The sequence below is a fragment of the Equus quagga genome, chromosome 1, assembly GCF_021613505.1.
Source record: "Equus quagga isolate Etosha38 chromosome 1, UCLA_HA_Equagga_1.0, whole genome shotgun sequence".
Classification (NCBI taxonomy): domain Eukaryota; kingdom Metazoa; phylum Chordata; class Mammalia; order Perissodactyla; family Equidae; genus Equus; species Equus quagga.
Window position 1 is genome coordinate 138781159 of NC_060267.1, and position 20495 is coordinate 138801653.

Sequence of the window (20495 nt, forward strand, 5' to 3'; positions counted from 1 at the left end):
AGAGCCAACAAATAAGATTAAGGAGGAGTAGCCGATGAGGGTAGGAGGAAAACAGAAGAATGTGGTCTGTGAAAGCCTAGAACAGAAATTGACCATTGGCTTTAAGATGTTGGTCATTTAGTGATGACTCCTGCCTGCCGTTTTCTTAAGGTGTAAGGTATATTAAAAGTTATTTGACTAATGAGAGTGGAGAGAGGGAGGGAGGGAGAGACACGCTGATGATAGAAGAAAGGGAATAAATATGTAATGGAAGTTCTTTAGAAGGCAAGAGGATAGGACACTGAGTATAAAGTGGTGGGATCATCAACTGAGAGTGGTCAGGGAGATGGTAGTGGTGGAGATTTGGGATAGGGGGATGTATGAAATAGACATCTAGCAGAGTAAGAAAGGGAATTTAATAGTACAAGTCATAGAGGTATTAGTAAATGGTAGAAACAGGATTCCAACCTAGGTATCATCCAAGTTTGATCTGTTTGTTACTTTGCTATCCTAATAAGCTTAGTAATAAATAGTGAAGGACATGTGGTTTCATGAAGGAGTATCTGGAAAATGAGACTAGGTTGAGCCAAAAAAAGGAAAATCAAAAAGAAATCCCCTTAGTAGCCTTCATACGACAATTATTATTTATTACCTTTTGTTATAGTTATTTGGTATACCTCTAAGCCATATTACTTCAAGTAAAGCGTGAAATTCCTAGTGGGATAGGGACTGTAAACTTGACATCTTGCCTTTACAGAGCTAACACTGCCTTCAGAGGGGTAGATCCTTACATAATTGTTGAACAAATAGCCTTGTGATTGATATGAGTACTGATATAGTTAGCAGTGTTGCCTTTCTAAAATAAATCATTGGGCAATCAATCCATCAGTGTAGTTGTGTGCTATCAAAAGTTAGTTCTGATGCAGTCTCTCTGTTTGCCTTAAGGCCAGCTAGTTCGTGGTAGTTAGCTAAGACACCTATTCCCTACCAAAACCTTAGCCTACAGAAGGATTAACTCAGTTTGTTAATAGGCCAAGCAGTGAACTAGGCAGACATGATCTTTTGTGATAAAAGTTTTACTTATGAAGACTTTGTGATGCACTTTTCCATTATCATTGAAGATCTGAGGCGTTTTAAGTCTTGAAGGTATGATAAGTGCCTAAATGTATAAATTTCAAAACGTGTGATTTCAGTGCATTCATTCCAGCTTTTTTTTTTTTCATGACGGATGTTTTCATTTGTACTTGTTGGGGAGCAGATCAAAGATTTAGAAATCTAAAATGAAAACAAATGGAGGGGAGGGAAGGGAGTGGCTAGATCTGTGAAGTTCCATTTTTTTCCTCATGGTGGAGTTAATCGATCACTCACTACTTGAAAAGGGTTCCCTGCCAGTATTTCTCTGAGACTCTCAACATGGGGCTGGGTATGTGTAGCAAACCACCTTTCTTCTCGAGAGCTCAGAGTATTACTTGAGTGTACCTCTGGGCTAGGAAACGTTATAAGCAATGTTATGAAATAGTCTTCAGTTTGTCATTGGTGGCTTCCTTCATTTTGTTATCAACCAGTTCTCCTGTCTTATCTCTGAATTTTTGCCGCTTAATATCCTACGTCTGCTGTTGCATACTTTCTTAAAAGGGTCTAGTTTTTATATAGCTTATTCTCATCAATGCCTACCAGAATATGAATTTAGAAAGATTTGAGGTAGTGTTTCTCCAGTTGAGGCTCTGGGATCTCCAAGAGTCCACATATATATGTATATTTCTTTTGATAAATTCTTAAGGGGTGGGGATTCTATGAGGATATTTAAAAGTTGTCCACATTTGGTTATCTTAAGTTGAAAAAATAATTTTTAATTTTGAAAGAATTTCAGACTCACAGATGGTTTCAAAAATAATAATTTCCTATATACACTTCACCCAGATTCCCCAAATGTGAGCATTTTACCATTTATTCTGTTTCCACCTACACACTTATTGGGTTTTTTCCTCGAAATGTTTGAGAGAAAGTTGCAGACATGGTGGCTTTTTGTCCCTATATCCTTCAATGTGTATTTCCTAAAAACAAGGACATTCTTTTAGATTAGCACTGTACAATTATCAGTCTCAAGAAATTAACATTGATATAATACTCTTTTCTAACCCATAGACCTTAAAAATTATTTTGACCACTTTTATTTTTCTTATTTATTTTTTTTCCAAGGAAGATTAGCCCTGAGCCTAACTACTGCCAGTCCTCCTCTTTTTTGCTGAGGAAGCCTGGCCCTGAGCTAACATCCGTGCCCATCTTCCTCTACTTTATATGTGGGACGCCTACCACAGCATGGCGTGCCAAGCGGTGCCATGTCCGCACCCGGGATCCGAACCGGCAAACCCCGGGCCAATGAGAAGCGGAACGTGCGCACTTAACTGCTGCGCCACCGAGCCAGCCCCCTTGACCACTTTTAAATTTTAAAATTTATTTCACTTAAAAACTACCATTACTTTTCAGTGTGGTTTTCGAGTAAAATAAATTTTAATGGACTAATTTTAGTTTCTTAAGTCAGTGTTCTTAAATTGGAATCTATTCTTAGATGCCTGACAGGTTTTTGTTTTCCTTTTAAAAGAGGCCTATACATAACTCAAATGTGAGAAACAGTGGCTTTAAGTATTTGAGGGGTATTTGAGTTTTAGTGAGAGATCTTTAAAGATTAAGTAGAAGTGAATCTTTAAAGTCTCATTAAAATCAAGATAAAGTAAAATGCTTTTTCTGATTTGTGGTTCAGGAAATTCGGTGAACTGAAGTCCTGGAATGAGACCTTCTAGGGCCTCACTTTTGGCTTTACTTCTGTGACAGGCATTCTAACTCATCTTAGGTAAATTCTCATCCAGATTCTTCTTAAATATTTCAGATGACAAGGAAACTTAAGTAGCCAGTACAGTGACACATTCTAGTTGCAGATGCCTCACATTTTGCTTTTATAAATCAGTAAGAAAGACCAACAACTCAATAGATAATCAATTGGCAAAGGACCTGAAAAAGCACTTCTCAGAAAAAAGAAAATACCAATGACTTATAAACATGAAAAGCTATTATGCTGGTAGACTACAATTGAAGCTACTTCTGTATATGTTGCTATGTAATAATATCCAAGGCTTTAAGTGGAGAAGAACAAGGTACAGAAAGGTATGTTTCCATTTGTGTATGTGTTTTCTCTGTTAAAAGAGATGTATATGCTCATATATGCACACAATTTTTGGAAGGATGTTCAAAACTTAATAGTTGCCCCTGGGGAGAGAGACCTAATTTTAGTTGTGTATCTCTTTGTATTATAATTTTTTCTCCTGGGCGCATATATTGCTTTTTCAAATAAATGAAGAAAACTAATGAAAAATGTTCTGACTTAAAATGAACTAAAATCTGTCATTCTTTACTTCTATCTGTTGGTCACGGGTCCAACTTTTGGAATTTGTTTACTTTCATCACAGTTTGTCAGGATTATTCTTTTCAATTTGCTTGTCCAAAGTAGAACTCCTGAGGATTAGGAAAGGTTTCCAGTCACTTCAGTATTTCCAGCACCTCATGTGTGTGGATACCGTGCAGACAAGCATGAATGTTCTTAAATGTCCACTGTAAGGAGGAATATAAATATGAATGACACTCCAAATGCTTGGGCGTCTCCTGGTACCTTTTCTCTTCTGGAAAAAATTTCACATGGTACTAACTTAAATCAATTCTAGTATTCTGTAAGTTGTAATACACAATTATTTTATGAATCACTTAAGAAAGGAAAAATCTCTACCAATTAAACTATGATATTGATAGTAGGATGCATCCTGCAGAGGTGTTATATATGGGGGAAATGTACATCATAGAATCGATGAAATACAGTAGTTCTGAGATCACATCTGTGAGGTTTTAGGGGTTTTGGAGTAGAAAAAAGTGTTTAACCTTCACACTGCTTCAGATCTTGTCCATGTATTGCCAGCTTTTTTCCCCCTTCATTACTTGATTTTTGTATGGCTACCATAGACACAAGTGAATGGACTGAATTATGATGGAGTCAGGCCTGCATTTGGGGAAAGGGTTTTGTATGTTTCTTTTAAGGGACATTTAAAATAGATTATTATACTCCAGTCTTGCCACGTAGCCTACGGAGTGACCTGCTTAAAATATAAATCTGGCTATGATAGCCTAAAACCCTTTTATACCTTCCCTTTCCCCAATGTGCCTTGGTGCACTGGTGTACATCAGACTCTTGGCTTTTGATTCCTCAGGGTTACCTTTGTTAGAACATAACTGTGAGCTCAGAGAGCCATGTACTGTGGTGTGGAGTAGCATGTATACCTTCCATTCAGCAAAGGGACTGTTGAATGGATACCAAAAAAGATTGAGAACCGCTAATCCGTAAGATAAAATGTTTTCCCTCATAAGAAACCTGGCCTCTGGACCTGGCTACTTCTCCCTACTTTACCTAATTATTGGCTTCTTTTTGCCTTACGCGTCATACTCAGGTGATATTGAACTGTTTATAGTTTCCTTGCCCATATTGTTCCTATGTTTTAATCTCTGTGTGTTGCCTGGGATCTCCCTCTGCCTAGGTTCTCCCTACAGATACACTGTTCAAAAACTAGTATTTTCTTTTAGGAAGGATTCTTTGCATTCCTGTCCTTCCACTAAACTGAGTTACTTATCTTTCTCTTTGCTGTTACACTGTGCATGTTTCTATCCTTGTATTTATTCCATTATTTTGGAATTACTTCTGTAACAAAATTATATTTTGTATTTACAGTCTTGCGCCACATAATGACCCTTCCGTCAGTGATGAACCACATACGACGGTGGTCCCATAAGATTAGTACCATTATAGCCTAGGTGTGTAGTAGGCTATACCATCTAGGTTTGTGTAAGTACACTCTATGATGTTTGCAAGATGAAATCGCCTACGATGCATTTCTCACAACATGTCCTTGTTAAGTGACACATGACTATACAGGAAACTATAAGCTTCTTAAGAGCAGAGTCTCAGCTTTATTCACTTTTTATCTCCAGTACCCAGCATAGTGCATGGCACTGTGTTTGATAAATATTTGCTATACTAAATGTAACTGAGGTTGTGAAGGAATGGATAGTCCAAATAGAATATATCTGTAGGTTGTAAATATCCTAAGTTTTAATTAAAAAACTTTCTTTCAATCTGTTCTAAGTAATTATAATTTCTTTTTATTCTTTTGCATGCTTTCTTGGCTGGATGGCAATAGAGAAGAAGAAAATGAGGTAAGTATAGTTTAACTAGTTATTCAGTGATTATGGGATTGAAAACATTCAAAACTTAGTTATCGTTTTGAATGTGAAATGAAGTAATAGTTTTTGCTTAATTTTGTTTTTGGATCTACAGTAACTCATTCCACTGAGGGATGTTGAATATCTCAAGAAAATGATTTTTAAACTTTTGGAGCTTCAAGAGATTTAGGCAAGGTAAAGAAAGCTGGCAGCCCTGGAGACAGCTTTTTACCTATTGTGCTTCCATGTAAGATTTAATTTGAAAAGTGGATTCCTTTTCTTAAAAGTATTTGAAGGCCACTGCTCTACGGTAATGCACATGAAAACATTTACTTTCCCACTTGAATGGTTACTGTGTAATTTTGAGAACTGATTTCAGATTTTACCATGTTGAAGGGAAAACTATTCTTTTAAATAGCCAGAATTGATTAAAGAACATCAATTAGAAAAATGTTGCAGATGGCAAGTGTACTATCTTTAATTGAGGCTTGAATTTGTTGCTGTAGATTTTTCTGATATTATGTCTACAATCTAGGTTATATCTTTAACTTTGAAAGCCCACCACTTGCTTTGGTGGTTTGGCAAATAATGGAGGGAGAAATCTTCTTCTTAGATAGATACTTGTAGTTGTCACTCATACAGTAGGATCAGACTATTTATCTGATGTGTGGGGCCCATGTAGAGACAATGGTAGTGTGCCAGGGCAGAGTTAATTTCCAGGAAGGCAGAAAGTGCTGGTCCTCATTTGGTTACCTCATCTATAAAATTAGATGGGAGATTACCAGTGGTTTCCCGAATCTGGGAAGTCCATCAGAATTGCCTGAGGTGCTTGTTTTCCAAAAAGAAGACAAAACAAACTTTCTTGCTTCACCATAGATGTATTGAATCCATATTCCCTGGAGTTTTGTTACAGATCTGCATTTTTACCAAGCACCCAAGTGATTCTGTGTGATGCTGGAAGACCACTGGTTATAAAGAATTCTGATGTTTCCTCTCAAAGAGGACACGAGAACAAACTATTTTCATTACTAAGATGTTAGCGGTTGCGCTCTCTCCACATGTCCTTTTGTATTGTAACTTGAAGTACACATCAAATTTTTTTTTTATTGTTAGAAATTCTGCATGGAAAACAGTTATAAAACTGGATAAAATTCTTTAAGAGACAAGAATGGAAAAATGTGGGTAATTGTTGAAACTAGGGTGATACATAGAGGTTTATTGTAGTATTCTCGATACTTTTGAGTGTGTTTGAAAATTTCCATTATAAAAATTTTTAAAAATGCTTCTGTACCTTGGTCAAATTCGTATTGTTTGTCATTAAAGAGAACTTTTCATTTCTGTGACATTTTAAACTGTGATGCTAGCCATTTGAAAGTAACTTAGTTATAGTAGTAACTGCTTGTTTCGTTCATTTTTTAGGCAAAGATTGAAAATGTGCATAAAACGGGTTTCATCAAAGGACCAATGTTCAAAGGTGTTGCCTCTAGTCGATTTTTGCCCAAAGGCACCAAAACAAAAGTTAATTTGGAGGAACAGGGACGACAGAAGGTGTCATTCAGCTTCAGCCTTACAAAGAAAACTTTGCAGAACAGATTTCTGACTGCACTTGGCAATGAAAAGCAAAATGATGCTCAGAACTCCCCAACTGCACCTCTTCAAGCAGACTTGACCCCTAAAATTAAAATGGACATTGGAGATACCTTATCTACTACAGAAGAATCTTCCCCACCAAAATCAAGAGTAGAATTGGGCAAAATTCATTTTAAGAAGCATCTGCTTCATGTAACATCCAGGCCACTGCCAACTACTCTGACAGCAGTGGCATCTCCACCTCCTCCCATAGTACCGTTACCAGCAGTCATAGCAGAATCAACAACTGTAGACTCGCCACCCTTGTCTCCACCTCCACCACCTCCACCTCCCCAAACCACAACGTCCTCACCACCAGCAGCAATAACAGAGCCAGTGGCCTTGCCACACACACCAATAACAGTTCTGATGACAGCACCAGGAGATGTAGCAGTTAGAGCCCTGAAGGAGCCATCAGTTACAGTTGTACCAGAATCTTCAGAAGTGGACACTAAGCAGGACACTGTGTCTAATAGTTCAGAAGAGCACATAACTCAAAATTTGAATGAGCAAGCAGATATTCCCTCACAAAGAGAAGATTCCCATATTGGGAAGGAAGAAGAAATTCCAGATAGTTCAAAGAGTAGTCTGGGCTCTAAAAAAACAGTTTCTAAGAAGAAATCCTCACAATCTGAAGGCACCTTTTTTGGTTCAGAATCTGATGAAGATTCTGTAAGGACTTCCTCAAGTCAAAGATCACATGATTTAAAATTTTCAGCAAACATTGAAAAAGAAAGAGATTCAAAGAAGAGTTTAGCACCTTTAAAAAGTGAGGATTTAGGAAAATCTTCACGATCTAAAACAGAGAGAGATGATAAATATTTTAGCTACTCAAAACTTGAAAGAGATACTCGGTATATATCTTCTCGATGTAGATCAGAGAGAGAGCGAAGGCGGAGTAGATCTCGTTCTAGATCTGACAGAGGCTCTAGAACTAGTTTATCCTATTCCCGGTCAGAACGATCCCATTATTACGACTCTGATCGTCGCTACCACAGGAGTTCCCCTTATCGAGAGAGGGCACGCTATTCTCGGCCACATACAGATAACAGGGCACGAGAAAGTTCTGACTCAGAAGATGAGTATAAGAAGACGTACTCGAGGCGCACCTCATCTCATTCCTCTTACAGAGACCCAAGGACATCATCATCCTATTCCAAATCTGACCGGGACTGCAAAACTGAGTCCTCTTACTTAGAGATGGAGAAAAGAGGAAAGTATTCTTCAAAACTAGAAAGAGAATCTAAAAGGACTTCAGAAAATGAAGCAATGAAAAGATGTTGTTCTCCCTCTAATGAACTGGGATTCCGACGGGGGTCATCATATTCCAAGCACGACAACAGTGTTTCCCGTTATAAATCTACCCCTTCAAAATCTATACCCAAGTCTGATAAATTTAAAAATTCTTTCTGTTGTACAGAATTGAATGAGGAAATTAAACAGTCTCATTCTTTTAGTTTACAGACTCCTTGTTCAAAAGGTAGTGAATTAAGAATGATTAGTAAAATTCCTGAAAGAGAAAAGACTGGATCTCCATCTCCATCAAATCGATTAAATGATTCACCTACTTTTAAAAAGCTAGATGAATCGCCTATTTTTAAGTCTGAATTTATAGGACATGATAGCCATGATAGTAATAAGGAATTAGATTCTTTATCTAAAGTGAAGAGTGATCAATTAAGAAGTTATTGTCCCATAGAATCAAATATAAATGGATCTCCTGGGGCAGAATCTGATTTGGCAACATTTTGCACTTCTAAAACTGACACTGTTTTGATGTCTTCTGATGATAGTGTGACTGGATCGGAGATATCGCCTTTGGTCAAAGCATGCATGCTTTCATCAAATGGATTTCAGAATATTAGTAAATGTAAAGAAAAAGACTTGGATGATACTTGCATGCAGCATAATAAGTCAGAAAGCTCATTTAGAGAAACAGAACCTCCATTGTCACCAGACCAAGATAAACTCATGTCTTTGCCAATTATGACTATAGATTATTCCAAAACAGTAGCTAAAGAACCAGTTGATATGAGAGTTTCTTGCTGTAAAACCAAAGATTCAGATATATACTGTACTTCAAATGACAGCAACCCTTCTTTGTGTCATTCCGAAGCTGAAAACATTGAACCTTCAGTTGCGAAGATTTCTTCAAATAGCTTTATGAACGTGCATTTGAAATCAAAAACAGTTATACGTGATAGTAGAAATCTGACAGATGAACACTCAAAATTGGCATATGAAGAATATAAGCAGATTGTTGGTAGCACTAGTTCAGCTTCTGTTAATCATTTTGATGATTTATATCAACCTATAGAGAGTTCAGGTATTGCTTCATCTCTTCAGAGTCTTTCACCAGGAATAAAAGTGGACAATTTAACTCTCTTGCAATGTGTAGAGAACACACCTTCAGTTTTGGATGCTGTGCCGAAGAGTAAAACCACAGAGTTTTTAAAGTATGCAGAGAAAGAAACAATAGTAGAAGTAGATAGTGGCCTTCCTCATTCAGGAAGGGGATTTGCTTCCTGGGAAAACAGGCATAATAATGGGTTATCTGGGAAATGTGTGCAAGAGGCTCAAGAAGAAGGGAATTCCATATTGCCTGATAGAAGAAAAAGACCAGAAATCTCTTTAGATGAAGAAGGAGGAAGAGGACATGCACATACTTCTGATGATTCAGAAGTTGTATTTTCTTCTTGCGATTTGAATTTAACCATGGAAGACAGTGACAGTGTAACATATACCTTAAAATGTGACAGCAGTGGTCATGCCTCAGAGATTGTGTCTACTGTCCATGAAGATTATTCTGGTTCTTCTGAAAGTTCAAGTGATGAAAGTGATTCAGAAGATACAGATTCTGATGATAGCAGTATTCCAAGAAACCGTCTTCAGTCTGTTGTGGTTGTGCCAAAGAACTCTACTTTGCCCATGGAAGAAACAAGCCCTTGTTCTTCTCGGAGCAGTCAGAGTTACAGACACTATTCTGACCACTGGGAAGATGAGAGATTGGAGTCAAGGAGATATTCATATGAGGAAAAATTTGAGAGTATAGCTAGTAAAGCCTGTTCTCTAACTGAGAAGTTCTTCCTTCATAAAGGAATAGAGAAGAATCCAGAAATTTCTTTTACACAGCCCAGCAGAAAACAAATAGATAATCACCTCCCTGAAATTGCTCACCCTCAGAGTGATGGAGTTGATAGTACAAGTCATACAGATGTGAAATCTGACCCTCTAGGTCATCTAAATTCTGAGGAAACAATGAAAGCCAAGATAGCTTCTAGACAGCAAGAAGAGCTGCCACTTTATTCTTCTGATGATTTTGAAGATGTCCCAAATAAGTCTCGGCAACAGACCACTTTCCCTAATAGGCCAGATAGTAGACTGGGAAAAACAGAGTTAAGCTTTTCTTCCTGTTGTGAGATCTCCCGAGTGGATGGTTTTCATTCATCGGAAGAGCTCAGAAACCTAGGGTGGGACTTCTCTCAACAAGAAAAGCCTACCACTACATATCAGCAGCCTGACAGCAGCTATGGAGCCTGTGGTGGGCACAAGTACCAGCAAAGTGCAGAACAGTATGGTGGGGCACGTAGTTACTGGCAAGGCAATGGCTACTGGGATCCAAGATCTGCAGGTAGACCTCCTGGAACTGGTGTTGTGTATGATCGAATTCAAGGGCAGGTACCAGATTCCTTAACAGATGACCGTGAAGAGGAGGAGAATTGGGATCAACGTGGAGGATCTCACTTTTCAAGCCAGTCCAATAAATTTTTTCTATCCCTTCAGAAGGACAAGGGGTCAGTGCAAGCACCTGAAATAAGCAGCAATTCCATTAAGGACTCTTTAGCAGTGAGTGAAAAGAAAGATCTTTCAAAAAATTTAGAAAAAAGTGATATGAAAGATAGAGGGCCTCCTAAAAAAAGGAGGCAGGAATTGGAGAGTGATTCTGAAAGTGATGGTGAGCTTCAGGACAGAAAGAAAGTTAGAATGGAGGTAGAGCAGGGAGAGACAGCAGTGCCTCCAGGGTCAGCGCTGGTTGGGCCTTCCTGTGTCATGGAGGACTTCAGGGACCCACAGCGATGGAAGGAATGTGCCAAGCAAGGGAAGATGCCTTGTTACTTTGATCTGATTGAAGAAAATGTTTATTTAACAGAAAGGTAAGTGTAATTAATACTTGTCTGACAAATTTTAACCTCTTTTTGTTAAACTGCTCAGCAGTTTAGAATATATGAACTCAATCGTATGAAATATAGTTGTGGGATAAAATGTAAATTAAAAAAATATAAAAAGTGTACTTACCTATTTAGGTTTGATGGCATAGAGTCCCTCCCCCAATTTTTTTTCCCCTGGAAAGGGATATCTAATTTTTTTTTTTTTTTTGGTCTTATTACCCCTTTGTTTAATTTAGCCCAGCCTAGTTTTTTCGTAAATTCCTCTTACATGTGAAACTGTGACAGAAAATGAAACAAAACCCCAGCAAAGTAATCTGCTCTTAGAGAAGACAAGAGTAGTTATGTTGGATTATTTTTCCTTACTCTTCAAAAATGTTCAGAATAAACTATCTTTAGGTACTTTATAAAGCTGCAACTAGACTAGAACATAGTTTTCTTTGTCAGGTTTTTTAGTCTGTTGCTAATAGATTAAATTTGGCAATAGCATAACAACTATTTTAGAAATAAATGGTAAAATGGTTTACCACAAATTCCTAACATGAAACAAAGTGTAATGAGAATGGGAGTAATGAAAACGTATTCCTCTAGGACAGAGCTTCTTAGTCTGCTTTCTTTCACGCCTCCTCGATAATCTTCTTATTTTTCCAATATAAATAAATGTTGAATATGCTTTTTTTTGTTTTGTAATCGCTAGTCTCCTAACCACCCACCTCTTCCTTTTGGAAATTTCTCCTCTAGAGGTTTCAAAATTTTTTTTTAAAGAGGAAATTTTTCACTGTGGATAAGGTAAAAGACTTCATTTTAAGGTTAGGTCCCTTCAGAACTTTTTCCTATTAAAAAAAAAAAAAGACCTTTCTTTTTTATGATGTAGAGAGCTGCTACAGTTACCTTCATTTACGTCTAGTTGCACGTTAGGTTTAAATTCAAAATATTGATTATTTTAAGTAGTACTCTTCAGGAATTGTGTGAGTAGACTGATGCAACTTTTACAGGGTCTTTGTAAAAGAATAGAAATAAAATGAATCAACCTAACTCTGGGTTTCATTCAGCAATGAGATTCAAATACATAGAAGATTGTGTATATAGAGTTGCTTGTTGGAGGCATTGGAGGGCCTTTTTGGAGTGGAAAGCATTTTTGTATATTCCAGCATTTTTAAGTGTCTTTCGCTATATGCTGGGCATTTAGGAGCCACCAAGAAGAGAAATTATTGTAAAATAGTATGAGTATGGTGAAAAAAATTTTTTTCTTATGATTAATAAAATAGGCTTATGTAAAAAAAAATCCATGCCCATTGGTCCTAATCTGGCCTTCTGGAGCAATACAAAAATAAAGCTACTGCTGATTTTTCAAAATTACAGCTCTTTAAGTACTTGTAAATAGATATTTTGTTTATCTTTAGTCATCTTTCTTCAGGCTAAGCATATTCATACGCTCATTAGTGAATTATGTCTTTGATCCAGATGAATCATTGTTACACTTAGCTGAAGCTATCATGACATATCTTGAGGACTTTATAAAACAGGCACTGTAATGGAATATACATTGAAGATGAAAGCAGATTAGTTAGGAGATTAAGACAGTCACTTAGAGAACTGTCCTCTTCACTGTCTGATAGTTGAAGAGTAAGTCATAGTTCCCTGATCTTAAGGAGTTTTCATTAGACCATCCTTGATTTTTTTTTCCATTTTGACAACAGTCAAAAAATAGAGTTAAACAAAAAGATCAGTAAAAATCACATTTTCACTTTTGGTTTGCAAACTGTGGCATAGATTTTTATGAACCTGGTAAATTTTGAACACTTTCCCTTCTCCCCCCAAATCAGTTTGTCTGCATTGAGAAAGTTTAGCCCTCTGAAACCTTTACCTGATTATTATGTAATTATTCTTTTTTTAATCATTCAGTTTTCTTCTAAACAAGCTTTGTGCAAATGTGATGTTACTGAAGGATTCTCTAAAAGGTTTGATTGAGTTAAACTCTTAATTAAAAACTCTTATTTTTTTTAGCAACTCCTTTTCTTCCTGAGCGTTGTATCTCAACAATTATTTGTTCATCTATGAGGACTGATTCTTAGCTTTAACTTTAATTAATCAGCTATGTCACTATTTGATATTCATGAGTTTTCCTTTTTTTTCTCCTGAGCCAAATATGACTATTAACACTTGAAATTGCTCAGAATTTGAGGCTTAGCTGACCTGGACTAGGAAATAAGGCCTGAGTCCAAAATAATAGGCTTGAACTTACCCCATTCTCCCATTTGCCAGAGCTAAAGTTATCTCTCTTATCTGTTTGCAACACACTTCTTAGTGTTTTCAATCTCACAAATGCTAGTGATTAGATGTTTTCTTCCTTTTGAATGATTGATTTAACCAGAATTATTAAATTTGAAACTAATGAGATTTAGCACGAATTTCATTGTATATGTTGTATCATTGCCAGGAGATTTATTTAACCAATTTGTATAAAATTTTACCCAATAGAAAGAAGAATAAATCGCATCGGGATATTAAGCGAATGCAATGTGAGTGTACACCTCTTTCTAAAGATGAAAGAGCTCAAGGTGAAATAGCATGTGGAGAAGATTGTCTTAATCGTCTCCTCATGATTGAGTGGTAAGTAAGTTAGAATGTTCTGCTTTTGCTTAACCATTCTATTAAATGTCTCTACATATTAAAAGGAATTATTAATGAAGAGTAAAACTTAACCTTGCTCCTTCTACCTGTTGTTGAGTATTTATAAGCAATAAAATCTCCAAAATATAATAGGGTTTATAAGGAGACAAACTTCCCTTGCGTTGTGCATTAGATTATAGTGCATATTATAAGTGTTCTGTAAAATAGCCCTAATGCTAACACAGTAATATCAATTTTTATGCAGTCTCCTTTTATCTCTTGTAATGTTTGTGTCCTGAGAGGTAAGTGTTGGTATTTTTTAGCTTTTACTATAAAATGGGATAAAACCCTAACATTTAAAAAATGCATAAAGTAAAATGGCTTCCTTTCCCAAACCTCAATCCCTCCATTTGTAGTTTTTCCAGATAATTTTTATGCCTTTACCAACATAGGTAGGTGTTTCTTTTTTTTATGTATAGAAATGAAATCTTACTCTATGCACTTTTTTGAACTTTATTTCCCCTCACCCCACATGTACACCCTTCATTAAATATGTTTTGGAGACCTGTTCAGAACTACACATACAGACCTACCTAAATCTTTCCCTTGGCTTCATTATGTATTCTATTCATAGTTAACTAATAATTGTTAATCTTCTGTTGATAGACATTTGCTTCCTTATTTATTTATTTATTTAAAGATTGGCACCTGAGCTAACAACTGTTGCCAGTCATCTTTTTTTTTTTTTTTTTTCTGCTTTTTCTCCCAAAATCCCCCCAGTACATAGTTGTATATATTTTTTTTAGTTGTGGGTCCTTCTAGTTGTGGCATGTGGGATGCTGCCTCAGCGCGGCCTGACGAGCTGTGCCATGTCCACACCCAGGATCTGAACCAGCAAAACCCTGGGCTGTAACTTCTTGGCCAGGGGGCTGCCCCCTCCATATTTATTTTATAAACAGTAAACATCTTTACATTAAAAAATGTATGATAAATTTTTTTACCAATCTGATTGATGAAACATTCTATACTTATTTTTAACATGGAAAGAATATTAAGGTGATTTGTAGTGTGGGTAACCTTATTTTTAGTGTTAATGAAATGTTTTCTTTCAAAGCTCAGTTTTTGGTTTTGTTCATGTTATAGTGTTAGAAAAATAAATCATATACTTCAAAATAGTGAAAAAGAGAAAGCATTTTATCTAAACTAAAGGTAGAGATGACAGTACACCTGTAAAAAGAGGAGACATAAGAGCACTATTTCCCTAATTTGATGTTGTTGCCCTAGTCTCTGCATTCTGGCTTTTCCTGACAACCTTGCTAAACAGATATGAAATACAGAATTTCTTTCTTCATGTTATTCCCACACCCAGACTTTTCGTAGTTCTCAGGATTAAGTTCAAATTTAGGCTGGTATTCAGAGCCCTTCATAGTATATCAACAACCTACCTTTCCATCTTTCAGCAGCCCACCTTTGTAATCAGTTATCCTTAGCTGTTTTATTCCGCTTTCCTCAAATAGGCCTTATTTCCTTTTTTTGCACACAGGCAGGCACTGTTGTTGTATCTTTTGTTTTCTTTATCTATCCATATCCTGTGTGTCATTAGAGATTCTGCTTTAATCCTGCTCCCTCATGAAATCTTTCTTTCACTATCTCACTCTAAAGTGAATCCTCCCTCTTTTGAGCATTTGTAAAAAGATTATTTACTACTGGTTTGGCAATAAATAGCAGTATATAAAAAATGATTGGTACCTTATTCAGTATTAAAAGTCTTTGCATCTATCAGTTTTGGAATATTAAGAATTCAGTGAATATTGGCTTTTATTATTTTTATTCTAGGATCCATGGGGGAGGAGCGTTTCAACTTGATATTGTATTTACTCTGAACCAAGGATATATTTAATGATGACTTTGGTTTCTCTTAAATGTAGATCAAGTAGATCAAATTAATGATGATTGGAATGGAATGTAAGAGAGGGTGCACTGATAGAGAATTTAGCTCTGCAGAGTTGTAAGAGTACTGCAAGCTTACATGCAGCCTAGAAATGTATCCTAGACACCCAGGGAGTAGGTGATGACCAGATGACAAGGCTGTATTGTGAGTATCATCTGTTTAAGGAACAGTGTAGACACTCAGTTCTAAGGAATCCCTTCATGATGGAAAGAATTATCAAGGAAGGCTTACTTGAAGGTTTACCCACACATATGCTGATTATGCCATAAAGGTATATGGATATACGTAGTTACATAACACATTCTATCAAACGTGCTTTTGCTTCTTTTGCTGCTTTGAAGAATTAATTTTCTTCATTTCTCATTTCAGTTCTTCTCGGTGTCCAAATGGGGATTATTGTTCCAATAGACGGTTTCAGAGAAAACAGCATGCAGATGTGGAAGTCATACTCACAGAAAAGAAAGGCTGGGGCTTGAGAGCTGCCAAAGACCTTCCTTCGTAAGTTACATTTTAATCACCTTTCAGTTCGTTTTTGTGTTGAAGTTGGTTAGATATTTGCAGGAAAGTAATTTGTCATTATACTGATGTTTAATAATGATGTGCGGAATAACCAGTTGGTCACTAGTTTATTAAAAAAAACCCACTTCTCTTAGAAAATCAAATCTTTTCTGTCTATATATATAAGAAGAGAATTTTGTCACTTTGGACATTTGGACTGAGCAGATCCTTCTTTGTCTGATAGTTGTGTTTCCTTTAATTCCAAGCAATTACCAAGTGTTTGCTGTAGACCCCAAATCCGTATGAAAATCTATAAAAAGGAGTTGGGACAGAATCTATTAGTTAGTATATATACAACTGAGTTGGGATAAGAGTAGAGGAGAGTATCTGAGGATACTGAGGTAGAGAATTAAAACATACTTGATAGACGCTCAGTAAGCATTTGTTGAATGAATAAATGTTGCCCTCCACCCAACTCGTGTAACTTTTTTATATATAATGCAATAAAAGGTTCACTTTATTTTCTATCATATTTGGTGTTTCCTTTAAACACTTTTTTTTATATATAGCATATTTAAGTATTCTTCTCTAAGTTGAGTGCCTTTTTCTTTAATGTTAAATATATACAGATTACATGTGTTTATAATTGAAAAAATTTTAAAAATAAGGAATAAAGGAAGAAAATAAAACATTTGCTGGATTCTAGTGACCCAAGCACAACTATTCTTTCAGCACCCTCTGAGCATATGGCCATACTGGGATGGCAATAGGGGCGAGGTGAGGGGTGTTAGCCTATTTATTGTGGGGATTCAAAGTAACCAGGTAACAAATGACCTAATAATCACCACCACCACCACCAGGTAATTTAGTTTTCTGGCAGGAATCTTCATGTATCTTTTGAAAGCCAAATTGTTCTGTTTTTCTTGTGAAAATAGGACATGATGTTTGTATCAGTCTACCCTTTTGGGAACAAACCAGAAAAAACATGTTTTATTATATAAAAAAAGTGGATAGTAGGAACCTCATATATTTCCCTTCTCTGCAAAGTATATCAAAATATTTTGATTCATAACCATTTTTAAGTTGTTTCTTTGAAATATCTCAAAGGATTGTCTCATTGTGTTCCATATTCAATTCATTGGGATCCTTTGTAATCTTTTGAACAAATAATAGGCTAAGCTTTCTTTGAACACTGTTAACAACATTGAACTCAGTACTTCCCAGGGTTGTCCAGTGTGTTTCTAAAACCACTAACTCTGGTCTAGATGCAGGTTTTCAGGGATGCTTTCTTTTATTCTACCCAAGCCAGCCAGGCTTTTCTCCTTGAGAGTTTTTTGTCCCCCCCAAGAAACTCCAGTTTGGACATAGCCTCTCTTGCAGGGATGGTAGTGGATGATCTGTCTGGACACTGCCTCTTAGCAGAGTCTGCACTGAAACACGTAGCTTCAAACCTAGTATAAGTTCTTGTTATATGCAACAGAGACTCTTTGATGGCTCAGGAACCCATGTCTATTATGGGGAAGGAGATTGGGTAAAGGAGAATGTATGACTGGTTCACATACCAGGTTAAAATTTCCTAAAGCTCGTTAGCTTTCCTCAGCTATTCACAAAGAACCCTGCTTTGGTAAAATACACTAGGACTTAAAATATTTCCATGTTTCCCACACCTTCTTACTTGTATAACTTTTCATATGCTGATGGTAATACCAATTTCATAAATTCGTAGTTCCAGACGATTTAGATGTTCACTGGTAGAGTATTTCCATTTAATAAGGACATATTGTCAGATATGCACAAGATGAGGAGGTATTTGGAGCTAAGCTGCTAGTTAGTGTTAAAGTACCATGGCAGACTCTACGAAAAAACCGTGCAAATCCCTACTAAAAGCATGTAGTTTTAGGCTGTAGGAATGGGATGCGGTGCTGTCTAGATTGACTTGATATTATTGGATACAAAATGGGGCTCTTAAAAACAATTGAGGTAAAAGTCACATGATACAATATTAATCATTTGAGTGAAAAATTCAGTGGCATTTAGTCCATTGACAATATTGTGCAGCTATCACCTCCGTCTAGTTTTAAAACATTTTCATCACCCTAAAAGGAAACCCTCTATTCATTAAGCAGAATTTCCCCATTGCCCCCTCCTTCTAGCCCCTGGCAGCCTCTAATTTGCTTTCTGTCTCTATGGATTTACATATTCTAAGTATTTCATATAAATGTGGCTTTTGTGTCTGACTTCTTTAACGTAGCATTGTTTTTTGAGGTTTCACCTGCGTTATAGCATGTATCAACACTTTGTTACTTTTTGTGATTGATTAATATTTCCCTGTGGGGCTGTATACCACATTTTGTTTATCCATTCATCAGTTGATGGACATTTGGGCAGATGGGACTTTTTAAAAAGCCATTTTTTCCCCATAATATGTTATGAAAACATTGAAAGTTGAAAGAGTTGAACAGTTCACACTCATATAACCACTACTTAGGTTCTAAAGTTGTTGACATTTTGCTCTATTTGCTTTATTATATATTCTCCATCTGCCCATCTCTTTATCCATCCATCAGTCCATCTTTTTGATGAATTTTGAAGGCAGTTATGGACTACCTTTAACCTCTAAACCATGCATAGCTGTAGCCGTCTAGCTTTGCAGTGGTAGTGACAGTTTCTGCCCTCTTCCACCCTTCTACCTGCCACAGTGCAGCCCAGTTGCCTGCAACAGGCTTTAAAGAGTATGGTGAAGAGACTTGATTCAGTCTGAAGCAGTTTCAGACTTAAAGAAATTTTGATTAACTAAGAATCATAAGAACCATTGCCTCTCCCTATCAAAGTTCCAAAAACATTTTTCACGGAAATAGAACAAAGAATCCTAAAATTAACATGGAACAACAAAAGACCCCAAATAGCTAAAGGAATCCTGAGGAAAAGTACAAAGCTGGAGATAGCACACTCCCCAACTTCAAAATATACTACAGAACTATAGTAACCAAAACAGCATGGTACTGGCACAAAAACACACACACAGATCAATGGAACAGAATCAAGAACCCGGAAATAAACCCACACATCTAGGGACAGGTAATTTTCGACAACAGAGCCAAGAGCATACAATGGAGAAAAGAGAGTCTCTTCAATAAATGGTGTTGGGAAAACTGGACAGTTACATGCAAAATAGTGAAAGTAGACCATTATCTTACACCATGCACAAAAATCAACTCAAAGTGGATTAAAGACTTGAATGTAAGACCTGAAACCATGAAACTTCTGGAAGAAAACATAGACAGCATGCTCTTTGACATCGGTCTTAGCAGCATATTTTCAAGTACCATGTCTGACGAGGCAAGGGAAACAAAAGAAAAAATAAACCAGTGGGACTACATCAAACTAAAAAGCTTCTGCACAGCAAAGGAAACCATCAACAAAATGAAAAGACAACGTTAACACTTGGGAGAAGATATTTGCAAACCATATATTGGATAAGGGGTTAATATCCAAAATATACAAAGAACTCATACATCTCAACAACAACAAAACCAACAACCCAATTAAAAAATGGGCAAAAGACCTGAACAGAGATTTCTCCAAAGAAGATGGCCAACAAACACATGAAAAGTTCAACATCGTTAATTATCAGGGAAATGCAAACCAAAACTACAATGAGATATGACCTCACTCCAGTCGGAATGGCTCTGATTAACAAGACAGGAAACAATAAGTGTTGGAGAGCATGTGGAGAGAAGGGAACCCTCATACGCTGCTAGTGGGAGTGCAGACTGGGGCAGCCACTATGGAAAACAGTAGGGAGTTTCCTCAGAAAATTAAGAATAGATCTACCATATGATCCAGCTATTACACTGCTGGGTATTTATCCAAAGATCTTGAAAACACAAATGTGTAAAGATACATGCACCCCTGTGTTCATAGCAGCCTTACTCACAATAGCCAAGACTCGCAAGCAACCTAGGTAGCCATCAAAGGATGAATGGATAAAGATGTGGTATGTATACACAATGGAATACTACCCGGCCATTAGAAATGATGAAATCCAGCCATTTGTGACAACATGGATGGACCTTGAGGATATTATTCTAAGTGAAATAAGTCAGAGGGAGAAAGTCAAATACCATATAATCTCACTCATAAGTAAAAGATAAAAACAATGACAAACACATACACAGCAACAGCGATTGGGTTGGTGGTTACCAGAGGGGAAGGGGAGAGGGAGGATGGCGAAAGGGGTGATTAGGCACAACTGTGTGGTGATGGATTGTAGTTAGTCTTTGGGTGGTGAACACGATGTAGTCTACATAGAATTCAAAATATATTATGATGTACACCTGAAACTTATATAATGTTATAATCCAATGTTACTGTAATAAAAAAAAAAAAAAGAAAAGAAG

The 20495-nt window shown here is 36.7% G+C and overlaps 1 protein-coding gene across 8 annotated transcripts in view; it reads left to right on the forward strand.

Moving 5' to 3' along the window:
- The window catches only part of SETD2 (SET domain containing 2, histone lysine methyltransferase), a 118625-nt gene that overhangs the window by 25705 nt on the left and 72425 nt on the right, over positions 1–20495 (forward strand). For 5 of the 8 annotated variants that reach the window (XR_006885351.1, XR_006885353.1, XM_046640385.1 and 2 more), the window contains exons 2-5: positions 5193–5232; positions 6658–11021; positions 13515–13646; positions 15967–16095. Coding sequence is in view for 6 of the 8 variants with exons in the window: in XM_046640385.1 (XP_046496341.1) it covers positions 5193–5232; positions 6658–11021; positions 13515–13646; positions 15967–16095 (4665 nt within the window). In the remaining 2 variants the exon portion in view is untranslated. Of the gene's footprint in view, positions 1–5192; positions 5233–5370; positions 5434–6657; positions 11022–13514; positions 13647–15966; positions 16096–20495 lie in introns of those variants that run through there. The other 3 variants (XM_046640353.1, XM_046640369.1, XM_046640376.1) reach the window with 2 other exon arrangements.